This window comes from Rutilus rutilus (assembly GCF_951802725.1).
Source record: "Rutilus rutilus genome assembly, chromosome: 15".
In the NCBI taxonomy this organism is placed as follows: Eukaryota; Metazoa; Chordata; class Actinopteri; order Cypriniformes; family Leuciscidae; genus Rutilus; species Rutilus rutilus.
In genome coordinates this window covers 22,598,291-22,611,312 of record NC_140220.1, presented here as the reverse complement: position 1 = coordinate 22,611,312, position 13,022 = coordinate 22,598,291, and the positions used below count along the sequence as shown (strand labels likewise).

The following is a 13,022-nucleotide window of genomic DNA, read 5'->3' as shown; positions in this document are numbered from 1 at the left end:
AACACTCTATAAAGAACCATCAACAGAGGGCGATAATGTGATATGATGGTAAGTTTGATAACTACAGCAGAGGTCTACTGAACAATGAAAGTACCCAGAGGCAAAGTATTCATAGATTGTGACAGATGTCCTGATAAAATGAAGAAGAAAACAGCTTTGTTGATTGTTTTTATTGACATAATTTGAGCTGATAAGAACAAACCATTCTAAAATTGTGTGGTTCATGTAGATTGAAGTTTAAACATAAATATTAAAGGTGTTTGTACTTGATCATGTGACAGGCTATATGTCTTTGTAATTAACTGTTACAATTATTAAAATATTTAGGCCTAGGCCTAATGCAAAACATCTAATGAGCATGTACCATGTGCTTTTTTAAAGGGAAAGTTCACCCAAAAATGAAAATTGTCATCATTTGCTCACCCTCCAGCAAACCTGTATGTGTTTCTTCTGTTGAACACAAGAGAAGATATTTTGTAGAATGTTTCTTGCCAAAGAGTTTACGGTAGCCATTGACTTCCATAGTATTATTTATTTTTATTTTTTCCTACTTATGGAAGTCAATGGCTACAGTCAACTGTTTGATTACCAACTTTTTTTTAAATATATTATCTTTTTGCTCAACAGAAGAGAGAAACTCATAAAGGTTTGGAACAGCTAGAGGGTGAGTAAATGATGACAAAATGTAAAATTTTTGGGTGAACTATTCCTTTAACTCAGCGATTCTTAACTGGTGGGTTGTGACTCACCAGCCTTTTCTGATAGGATCATGGACAGCAGGGTAAAAAAATATAGTAAATGGGATAGTAAAAGGTGCATTTACACTTTGTCGGAATTACTGTAATTATGAAATTCTGACTTGTAATAAGCATTTCAAACTCAGAATTGAATGGAGCTCCAACTTTTAGGCTACTTGACAGCCCTAATTTTTACTCGCATCTATTCTCAACGGACTGACCAGAAAAAATTAACTTAGAAATTAGATAATTTCCATGTCAGAGAAGGCGGAGCCTCAGATCCACACCTACCTATTACATAATCGACACAGACCAATAGTAGTTCAAAAGTGTTTACCAGCCCGATCGAACTTTTCCAGAAAGTTAGCGTTGGCAAGTTGTTTCAAAACGAATATGCTGCGAATGGACCAAAACCGCACCAACCTATCAATACAATTATGGCACTATGTTTGGTCGCAACTTGCTGTCCAATGGATAATCTGATCATAAAGCAAAACCAGTTGAGAACCACTGTTTATGTGTCTCAGAGAGCGGGAGTATCTCTTGAATCCTGGGAAAATATCTCTCGTATGGTGAGTTCTCGCTCACACAACGGGTGTCCTCTGTGTCTGATGTATCTTGCTTTTCTTGCTTCGGTCAGGGCCTGTGCAAAGTTTGGTAATGTGTGAACTGTTCTTAAATGTCCATCAGGAGCTAACATCTCAGAAGGGAATAAAACAGGAGAGGATGGACACCTATTCCCATTTATCTCAGCTCCTCTTTCATTATCTTTCTCTCGTTCCCTTAACAGCATCCACTCTCTCTCTTTCTGGCTGTCTTTTTCTCTGTCTCTCACTACCTCCATGTGTGCCTCCCTCTCTCTATCCATCTGTCTCTCCTTGCTCTCCTCTCTTTCTGTATTTGTACATGCAGCAGTTAGAGATGTGACAGGCTGCCGTTTTAGGTCCGGTAGGCAGAGAGTCTCAGAGGAGTGTTCAGCGCTTTTCTCACCACTGCTGATAAACTCCTGAACACGAGCCTGCAGAGAGGAGGACCTGGAGAGATTGAGAAGAAATACAGAGAAATAATTACTTAAAGTGTAAAAGTCAACATGCATTAAAAATCCTGCGGAACTCGCATATTAATCTGGAGCTGCCGGAAAAGGACACCGCTAATTGGATGGTGGCTCCACAATGATGCACTCGGTTTCATTTTTACGTGATCGTTACACCAAATGACATTTTTGCACTCAGTGAAAGATCAGTAGATTGGTAAAAAGTTCAGTAAAGGTTTTTTTTGTGGAAATGTAAAGCTGGTCTGATGGTACACGGACTGGGCACTTTCAGCATCACCATATAAACCAAGGACTGGAAGGTGAGGAAAATGGAGGAGTGTGGAGAATGCAGACGAGAGAAAAGGAAATGAAATAATCATGAAAGAGAGTCTCTGTCAGAGAGTGAGCTGAGGGAAAGAAAGAGAGATAGTAAATAAGGGGAAGTATAGTGAAGGAGGCACTAGTTGGTTGCCTACAGGCTGTCTGCCTAACAAGCATAAAGACGAAGAACCACTAACCTCCCTGCAGGTCCTCAGAGAGACAGAACAGACAGACAGAAGATGTTACAAGAAGTGCAGACGGTGTGCTGTGGGAGAGAGAGATGGCCTAATTTCATCTCTCTTGTTTCTTTCTTGCTATTTAGCAGATGCATGTCATCCAAAGAAACCTTTGGTTCACTGATTGAATGGCCAGTTCCAGTGGAGCATCTTGAGATGTGTCTTGCTCAAGGGAACAAGCAGGAGAGAGGTTTCTCTCGCTGTCTCATTAGAAGCCCAGATCTTTAACCGTTAGTCTACCACAGCCTTTCTCCATTTCTTTAATTCACTGACTCCAGATCTCATTTTAAAACATATTTTGCCCCCTCCTCCCTCGCTCTCATTCATTCATCTCTTTGAAAGTGCTGATCGAAGTTTTGAGAAAGGACAAATCTGAGAGGCAGACAGTGGAACAAATATATTAATAGATGAACATATCAATGTAGGGGGCTAAAACATAATAAATCTTTTACTAAGTCATTTGTATGTGTTTGAGGATGGATGGATCTGTGTGTGTCTGTGATTACCCATTTTCAGATTCACTGGTGCGGTTAACTGGGGAAATCCCTTCAATCACACATGCCCATCTCAGACTCTAATCAGAAAGCATTCATGCACATACATATTATAACCAACTTCTGAACACACACACACACACACACACACACACACACACACACATTTGAAACACACAATCTGATTCAGCTTTAATTCCCAGTGACCCTCAACCCAACATTCACATACATGCAGCACATAAATGCACATACAAACAAAAACACATTTATTATCATGCTTGCCGTCACCCTGCTATGCTAAAACAGATTTTATCCCCTCAGACAATTATAACAATTTGCCTATGCAGAATCAAATGCTATTTACTGGATCCTTAATGTGTGTATTTTCATTATATGTTCATTCAGTAGTATAGTGTAGGCCAAGTCAACAAATTTTTGCCCCACGTGATGTTATTTTAGGTTGTGATAAATACACTGCCATCAACTCCGTCCAGGAGCCCAAAACTGTGCCTGGCAAACTGAATCGCATAGCCGAGTCTGATTGTCTGCAAGAGCCAACTGGACGGGCTTGGAAGCGCTAGCTAGGCTCCCAGGCTCTGTACAAGCGGCCCAAGGGGACAACCAACGTACCCACGGAGGGGCAGCGATGGGGACTGCTGGGGCCCAACCCGGGAAGCGTAGCGTCCCGAAGTAGAGGCAGTGAGTGTGGTGTGACACTAACCTGGCTCCCAGGATCCCGCGAGGAATGGGCATATTAAATGTTAAAATTCAATAACTAATAATGAACAAAAGTCTAAGCATTCATTTTGTTTAGTGTTATTAAGGTGACATTCTGTTTTGTCATTTTGGAAAACAATATTTTTTTGCTGTTGATAGATCTTAGCCTACATCTGTCACAGAGACTTGTGATTTCTCAGAACACGTATTTCAGGGATATTTGTCAGACTTTAACTGTAAACATATTCATTGTCCTTATCCTACGCGTAACTTTTTGAATGCAAAGTGGGTCTAAGATACAATATCAAACATTTATAGAATGAGTGGGCGGCGTCTAGCTTCCTTTTTTAAGATTGTACCCCGAAGGAGAGATCATAATTGCTACAGATTCATTTTCCACATTCTGTTTGAAGTTGTGCTGTGTCAAGTATCAAGTAGAATAAATTCTCTCATTCCTCATTGAAATCCATGCCAACCCCTGTCTAACTGCAGAGTGGGGCGCATGCCACGGCTGAAGCTGGGATACAGGGGAAGACAGAGCTGGATAGCCATATTATATAATGAGGTGCTAAAGGGATTAGCTTCACGTTGGCACAACACACTTCCTTTGAACTCCATCAGAAATGATCAGTGACTTCGCTTACTGTATATAGACCAGTTGGATCCAACTATTAATGTTTATTGGATAAAAATACCTTAGAGTACGGTAATAGTAATACAATGATATTCTGATATTATGTATATATAATGAACAAATGTAAACATCATAGTTATAGATGCACAATATATCTGTACTATTTTGGTTTTAGCATATACTTGAGATACTTACAATTACGACTGATACCAATACATTTATTTTATTTTAATTGTTTATTTAATTGTTAGTGCTCATTTACATTTATTTATTTAACCCTCACAAAACCACTAATAATTTAATAACACTGTTAAATGGAATATTTAGTAAATCTCTAAATAAACATTCACTCCAAATTCACATGTAGTATTTAAAATGATTGATTTTAGTTTTTTAATATTATTATTTATTTAAACAAAAGTTTATAGAAATTGAACATTGGCTACAACATAAAAATAATTATAAAATTATATTTATTTGAAAAATTATAAATCTTTAGATTTGAATATAGTGAGAAAATGCAATCAAACAAGTCCTGATCTCAGCCTCACCTGTCTGCCTCCTTGCCTGCCAGTGGGATGATGGGTAATAGGGTCCTTTTGTAGGATGCAGCAGGGCGCACAACATCATGGTTGGAAGGTCGTAGCCCTAAACTGTGGAGTCCTCTTTTCCAGGGATTACCTGACACGAAACAGATACGTTTAATATGTGAAATGCCATAACTTCGTCTAGAGAAATGTAATTACTCACACACCTGTTCTGACTGAGATGAGGTCTCTGTGTAGTCTGCGCTGCTCTCTGTTCAGTGTGTTGAGGTGGTAATGTTTAGCCTGGTCGAGTCTCTGCAGATCCTCAGCCAGTCTGGCTTCGGCCCTCTTCTCTGCTCGTCTCTGAGCCTCACCGGGCCATGGCAACCAGTCTCTGCGACGCATATCTGATGATGACGTTTCAATAATATATTTAAACAAAACTGATAAAGCAATATCAATATCATAACAAAACCAAAAATTTAGCTGAATTCAGACCAACAGCACAAATGTTAATATTGCTTTCATGCAATAGTTCAGTAAACAAAAAGTCATTGAGTAACTTGCATGTCCCATTGCTGTTGGACTATAAGGGTTCTTGCATCGTAGCTCGGTCATTGTCCATAAAGTCCAAATGTACCAACAATCATAAATTGTGATTCTTTAGCTCAAATCATGCTATACTAAATCAATCAATCAATCAATATTTTTCTGGCTGGTCCAGCTAATATGCATGCATAAAGGATGATAGGCTCTTTTAACTAAAATGCGGGGCTTCCATTCAGGCTTCACAATTTCTCCCATTTTCTACAGTATTTCTCCAATATCTCCCTGGTTCTCCGTCTTTGGAGAGATACAACAGTATTTACAGTACACTCATGCACATACAAAAAGATCAAACCAAACATCAGCAACAAATTCATAATTGTCCGTCTTTCAAATACACAATCCAAAATATAAACCATTTGTAGGCCTAACATTAGAGCACTAGGGAAAACACATAGGCCTACACCTACATACACATGCTCTCATACACAGTATCATATATTCTCCCAATGGACTCTCTGATATGTCAAGCTTGACTATGTTATTCATTCTATCGTTATGCAAAACCGTATTCAGCAGATCCGTCTCACTTGCCAAGAGAATATAATTATTCAAAGCATCTCATCTTATTCACTCAAATCCACATTTGCTTTTTGACAACCGGGTAGCTAAATAGATTCTTAATGATGAATAGTTGGAAACACTGTAGTGGAATTATCTACTAAAAACAATGAGATATAGAGCCTCACTATTACTTCAGTATTTACAGTGGCAGCTGCAGTGTTTAAAGTGACCCATGTCTCTTCAAGAGCATGTTCAGTAGTTTCATTAGATTCATTAGAATCCAGGTAGAATTTACTACTTTATTCAAAAGAATAAGTGCAGAATAACAAGGATAACTGGGGCTTTAAGAAGGGAGCAAGGGATCCTGGTTTAATATCTGAAATGGTCAGGGAGGGAACACCTCACTCAGCCCTAAGGCTCAAAAGAGCAGCTTGCTAAAGGGAGCCAGTGGTGAAAACATTCTCAGTGGCTACCATTACTGATGTTGCTGCCTCTCCAAGGCAGAGCCTCAACACAAGGGAGGCTCAACTCCAAGGGAGCCAACAGGGGAGCCTATTCTTACATCAAGACCCCTGAAGTCAGGGGAAGGCAGCTCGACCCTTCTTTTTTAAAAAGGGGAACAAGGAACCCTACTTTATTGCCCAAGACAATAGGAGAGGAAGTAAAACACCTCATTCCATCTATGGCTCAAAAAGGGCAGCTTACCAACGGGAGCCTGCGATGTTGTTAAAACCCTTCAGCAGCTACCATCTCTCATTTTGCTGCCTCTCCAAGGGGGAGCCTCAATACGAGAGAGAGACTCGACCCAAGGGTGCCATAGGGTAGCCAAGCCTTACTTTAAGACTCCTCGAGTCTGGAGGAGGCAGCTCCTCCCTGTTTAGGTAGAAAATTTCTCTATGACCTGCTATAGCCCACGCATAGTTTTTTTTATTTTCTTTTACCAGCGTTTACCATAGTGAGAGAAAGATACAGAGGACGGACTTCAATATATATTGTTAAAATAAGGTCAGCTAGAGCGTTTTAAAGATCCACTCATCTAAGGTAAATGTGCACCCTTACTTTAAGACCCAACACTAGTTGGGGAAGGGAAGGCACTAAATAGAGGGACTATAATGTCTAACGTATTCAGTTCCCCTGCATTAATCCCAGGCAGGAAGGACAAGTTATAGCTAGCGCTTATCCTTACTTGACCATAGTGAGTGACAGATAGCAAGGAGGGGTGCCCCTGGGTGAACACCCTCAACTCGCTAGCGTTGTCAACTCACACAATAGTTAGCAGGTCAGCTAGTTTATCGAGTGACCCACTCCTCGGGGAAGTATCTCCTCTGCCTTCGGTCCGCAGACTGGCAGGCCAGAACCCTGAGAGGCTTTAGGCGGGGATCTGGATTGGTGTAGGATGTATTTCCTGAATGCCGCCGATTGCGCCCTAGCCTCTCAAAACCTTTCCACCACCATCTCTACAATTGGGCCAAAAAGCTCAGAGGGTGAGACTGGGGCATCTAGGAGAAAATTATTCTCTCGAAGGGCTAAGTCTGTGGTGTTGAACAACTTGGCAGCTCAGGGGACAATTCCTGCCCCTGATACAAATTCCTCAGCAGATCTGCCTGGTAGGCCTGCAGCACCGCCATGGTGTGCAAGTCCCCCCGGCCTGACCTGCTGCCTCATATGCCCTGCCATTCAAACGCGGGGTGGTTTGAAGCAGCTTTGATGGCAGGGCAGGAGCCTTCAGAGAGGATGACTTGCCCTGAAAGACATCTCCTCTACCAGCGGCATCCTCACATATCCTCACTCAGCCAATCCTTCCACATTTGCATAGTTCAAAAATTGGAAAGGATTTTTCATGCCCCAGAGCCAGATCCAATCTAGTTGTGGTGCGGGCCATATTGTCCACCAGTTCCCCATATGCGGGGCTGGCAGGTTGAGTATCCTTAGCCTCTTCAACTACATCTGCCTCCTCCTGGCTGGATGGTGCCATCAACATGAGGTACCTGCTGGTTCGGCGGACTCGAGAGACAGCACATCCTGATCCAACAGATAGCTGGAGCCCGCGACCGAGGAGCATGAAACCTTTCTCAAACTCCTCGGCCAGTTCAACCTGAGATCCCCACGACCTAAGCCTCCGCTGTGCCTCAACATCCCTCGAGAATAAGGACAAACACAAACAGATCTTTCTGAGAACCCTCGTGAACTAAACGTGCATGCTCCTCGCCTCGGCAATAAACTCACAGGTCGTGTGTGTCCTCAGGTGTCAAATATCTGGGACACAGAGGCACACTCTTCCTGATATACTTGCTAAGGTTCTCCATTCTGGATACTGTCTTCACCACGCGTTAACAACACAAACGGCTCCTGAAGACAAAAAAGCTGATGACGTGTAGTATGGGTGCCCTCTCATACTTCTGGGCGCTCCACTTATGATGTCACAGGCTTTCACCAGCAAACAAAATTGGAGTGTATTCGCACAAGCTTCAGACACTGGATGCGCTGATGGCAAAGGGAACAAAACTGCAAACATTTTGTGGAAGAACATTGTTTTGGTTGTGCTTCAGCTCTGCGTGACTGCGGATGAATATGACCCTTCATAATAGATAATACTTTACAATGAATTTTGTTAGAGAGCTTCAGTACATCTGTAAAAATACCTTACTCACCTGTTGAGTAATAAAAACTCCATCTCCATGTTGCTTTTACAACATTTAAAATCTCTGAGTTCTCTCCATCTTCGAAAAGCCAAGCCACTGTTGATTCTCATTTCATTAGGAGCTCTGTCGCATTCTCTTTTTGCCAGCCTACTCTCTTCTGTTCGGCGTTTTTTTTTAAATGAGTGATTCCCTAGATGTTCCAGTTTTAACATGCTCCATGTCAACCTTTCTCGCTCGCTTTGAACACTAAACTATGCCACCATTCACGTGTGAAAGTATAGCCGAAGCAACTTTTCTCTATTTACAGTTATGACGAGACACTCATGGGCGAGTGACACATGTACACAATTCCCTCAAAAACCATCTCGCTAGGTCTAAACTATAAACACTTATAATAGGCTGACCTTTACACTAATACCACAATGAATTAGGGTAAGAAAAAAACACGTTTTGGAAGAACTATTGATGATGTAGTGACTACATTTAAATGTTGTATATTTTGAACAAAACAAAAGTTATATAGTTACAAAAGTTATAAAAAAAAAAAAAGGAAAAAAAAGTATAAAATATAGTAATATAGTCTTTAAATATATTTCTTTACTTAAAGCTGCAGTCCGTAACCTTTTTGGGTTAAAAAAATTTGTGAGCAAGTACATAACCAGCCAGTATTCAAAACTATCTGCTTGCCTTAGCTCGATTCAGAACGGTAAGCTTGTAATAATGTTTTTAATTCCAGTGGTACCGGTGGATTTCCACGGGAAATTCGAGCATGTCTTTGCGTCATTACGTCACACCTGTACACATAAAGAAAGTGTCCCGGCTTTTGGAGGTGGAGATTTATAGCCTTTTCTCACAGCACTTGATACAATTAAACTTATCAATTTGATGGCGGATTCAGAAAGGTTCAAACACAATCACCAGCAGTGACAACTGGAGATTCACCAGTGTAAAATGCAAAAGACTTTGGACTTCGTAGTGGCTACAGAAAAAAAGAGACTGCAACCAGGCCTATGCGAAAACATGGATAAATATCGGAAGGGCTTTTGAAAGGTAAAAATTTGATTATATTCCAGTTTTAAATATGCATTTGATTACATGTGTGTTTGTATTTCAAAGAGAACCAGTTCTAAGGAACATTAATTTGTTGGTAATTAGAAATTAGACTGCACAGAAATGGAAACTGAACTACAGGTAGCCCTAATACACATTGAATGTAGTCACGCAATGCTGATGTTGTTAACATTAACAATTTGAGAACAAAGTATAATTTGCACGGTTTGACGTGATATGATAAGCGATCGTTAGATTTAATCAGTGCGATTTACTGCTACTGCTATTTTCAAAGAGGAAAAACTATGGACTGCAGCTTTAAAAACCTAATCATTTCTTGACGGAATGTTCAGGATGCTTTTATGCAAGAGAGAAAGAGACCGAGAGAGAGCGAGAGAGACCGAGTCCACAGCAGGAGATGAAAGCTTTGATGAAGCACTTCCACCACAGTGTTCATCAGTTAAACGTAAGAAGGCTGCATTCAGCCTGTTTGGGTCATTGTGGATGAGTAATGGGTTTGAATAAAGCAAAATAGAGGCACTGCCAATAAAACTCTAAATCTCCCCGTTTCATCGGCCCTATTAGCTTGAAATTGATAACAAATAAACTATTGGTGTCTGGTCTTAAATCAGATGTTGTTGGCCTTGGTGTAACTGATCAGGGTTGGTGATACATATTAAAACCACCTTGATAAAGCATTTTTCTTTGTCCTATTTAAGTTTATATCCATTAGTCACAGAAGTTTGATCAGTTAAAGTCTGCGGACAGGGGTTAATTACAGGAGCATATTGCTATTAAACAATATAATTCTACCAATTTGTATATTAATTATAAAAGATTGATAAATGCTTAAAGTTACTTAAAGCATTTGATAAACTGCTTTTGTGTGTGAGAAGTGGAATGTTATCGTAATCATTTCTGTAGCCTAAGCTAACTTTTTTGTTTGTTTGATACTTGTTGATATTCTCAAACTTCCCCTGACCCCAGCTATCTTTAATTAAAACTCCAACATTTGTGTGTCAGCAAAATGTTCCCCTTTCTTCCTCTTCCATGTCCCCTCTGCTCTGCTCAGATCTACGTGGTAATATTTACCTAGACCAGTTCATCCATGCCTTTGGCCATCACGTATGAGATGTCTGTTAATGATTGAGTCAAAGCTGTCAAAGCTAATCTTTGTTTTTCCAATCTCAAAGAACAGATCTGTGTTGGCATTATGACCAGTGCTAATTGTTCGGTTTTGTTTTAGATTGATTTAAACAATATTTGATGGATAAATACACTTATGTTAAAATCAACAGACGTCACAGTCCATTTTACTTCCGCATTAAGATGCATTTCTGTTTGAAAGTAGATAATTAACCAGAAAAAAAAAGTTTAATTGGGCTTGAATCGATCCATTGAGAATTGACTGGATTGTAAAAAGTGTACGCACTAGAACTGAACAGGCTGTTGGAGATTTTATTGTATTTTATATTTTATTTTGTTCTTGGAATGATGTCCACTGAACCATTCACAATAAGACAAAAATAGGGTCAGTTCTGTTTTCATGTTGAATGTAACACACACTCACAACTCTAAATTAATTAACCATAAAGCATGAAAAATTCCAACCAACAGCAATGAAAAGATAAAGATTATGAAACACAATTATGAATTGAGTTTTGTTTTCCACCAGTGCATATTCATCAGCGAAGATAGCAGAAGCGGATTGAATTATGTTTAAAGAGGCAATTAGTCTCAAACATTAATGGATACCAGCAAGAACAGGAAAATCATTTTAATTTAACTGTTTTAGTTAATGATCATTACCACCATGAAAAATAAATTCCTCATCTGCAATCATATCGTTCACCTGTCAAGGTAGTCGCACAAAGGCATAACAATAGGAAAAACTGCCTTTCCCCCCACGCGTTTAAAGAGCTTCTATGACAGTCTCCATTTAAAAAGGCTTTTGTGGGCACAGCTGGGAAACCTCAGCGGTTGTTGAAGTGCTCTCATAAAATATTCATCCTACTACCTTAAATCCTGTTTTTTGCATAAAAATGATGGGAAGATTTGTTGCATTACAGTTCATAATGGGGGAAAAAAATCACGAAAAGAACTTACTGTAAAAGGGTCAGTCCAGTTTGATGTCACTCCTGAAAAGTGGAAGATTTCTAACTAAGAAATAGGATTCATCCTCCAGTGCTGGAGAAGTAAAAAAAGTGAACACATTGACCCTTAATATAAAGCAATACAAAGGAAAAAATGGCAAATAATCCACCGTTAGTGTTAGTTTTAGCCAAATGAAGAGCATGCGTGAGCCCTCAGGGTTGCAGTTAGTCTGAGATGCACACAATGTTTCTCTTTAGTTTGTTATTCAGACTCCTCTGTCACCCAGACGGTTCCTAAGGGTAACTATGGCTCTTGACAAAGTAATGACCAGTGACAATGACGAGCTCTCCATGGATACCAGCACACATTTATATTGGCCCACATGGATAAAGAGGGGATGATCAAAGCAGGTTTATAGACTGTTCTTTTTCAGACAGATCTAATTCAAAGCTTTTATGTTGGCAAAAGTTTATGATTAGTAGCTTACAAATTGTACTATAAGTATGTATAAATGTTCTACAATGTATTTAACACTTTAAGTGCTTGTCATTATCTAATGTGACAAATTCCAGCCCAATATTGACCCATGAGTACACTGTGAAATCCAAGTAATTCATTTTACTTAATGTCTTAACTTAATTGTACAAATCTGGTAAACTGTACTATCCACATATGCCTTGGTTACTCAGAAACCTCAAGTTAAGATGAATTGTTTGGTTCTCAATTCTCAATAGAGTTTTCACTCATTTTCTCCACGCTGTAAAAAGTGATCAGTTGACTTGACTTAAAAAAGTGAGGAAACCCGTTGCCTTAAAATTATTAATGAAACTACATGCGTATTTGAAAAAATGAAGGCAATGGGTTTTCTATACTTTTTTAAAAAGTAAGTCAACTGATCACTTTATACAGTGCAGTCCCATAATTTGCATTTATCATCTAAGGCTTGATGAAACATGTCTAATCTGATCTGGTTGATCTGGTCTGGATGAGTTCCTTCTCTCTGACTCTATTCTGTAGGAGATAATTATTACTTGGATGTAATGAGATCTTCTGAGTACGATGTGAAAGTTACAGTTTAGTTACAAAAGAAATACATATGCTATTCTTTAATACGTAACTGCCATAAGCAACGAACAGATCCGTTTGCGCTCTGGAGAAGTATTCGGTCTTTCCACTATCAAATTCCGCGCTTAGTTCGTTAAAATATGGCCCTATGCCTTTATGTCTTGTGGCACGCCAATGTTGGAGAAAGGAGTCCAGGAAAAATCATCAATTATGAATTCTTCCACCTGTTCACCCTTCAAACATGGAACCACTCACAGCTGTAGCCAATTATGGCCCATGGAGGTCACTATAAATCTGGGATCTGTGCTTCACTTAAAAAAAGATGGTTCTGGGTGCAAATAGCCTCAGGATGAGGTGAAGAA

At 39.6% G+C, this 13,022-nt stretch overlaps 1 protein-coding gene across 2 annotated transcripts; it reads right to left on the bottom strand.

Annotated features, from left to right (window-relative positions):
- Positions 1–1,019: 1,019 nt before the first annotated feature.
- Positions 1,020–12,800, bottom strand: ccdc190 (coiled-coil domain containing 190). 2 transcript variants are annotated; one of them, XM_084433396.1, is made up of 5 exons: positions 12,714–12,800; positions 11,608–11,688; positions 4,927–5,106; positions 4,724–4,853; positions 1,020–1,771 (listed from the first exon to the last, which is right to left on the bottom strand). In XM_084433396.1, exons 3-5 carry the CDS (start codon positions 5,102–5,104, stop codon positions 1,261–1,263), a joined length of 819 nt encoding a protein of 272 aa, XP_084289522.1. In that variant the 5' UTR covers positions 5,105–5,106; positions 11,608–11,688; positions 12,714–12,800; the 3' UTR covers positions 1,020–1,260. The 2 variants fall into 2 exon arrangements, with proteins under 2 accessions (XP_084289522.1, XP_084289521.1); XM_084433395.1 differs by lacking the exon at positions 12,714–12,800 and having other exon boundaries at positions 11,608–11,810.
- Between the last annotated feature and the right edge of the window lie 222 nt (positions 12,801–13,022).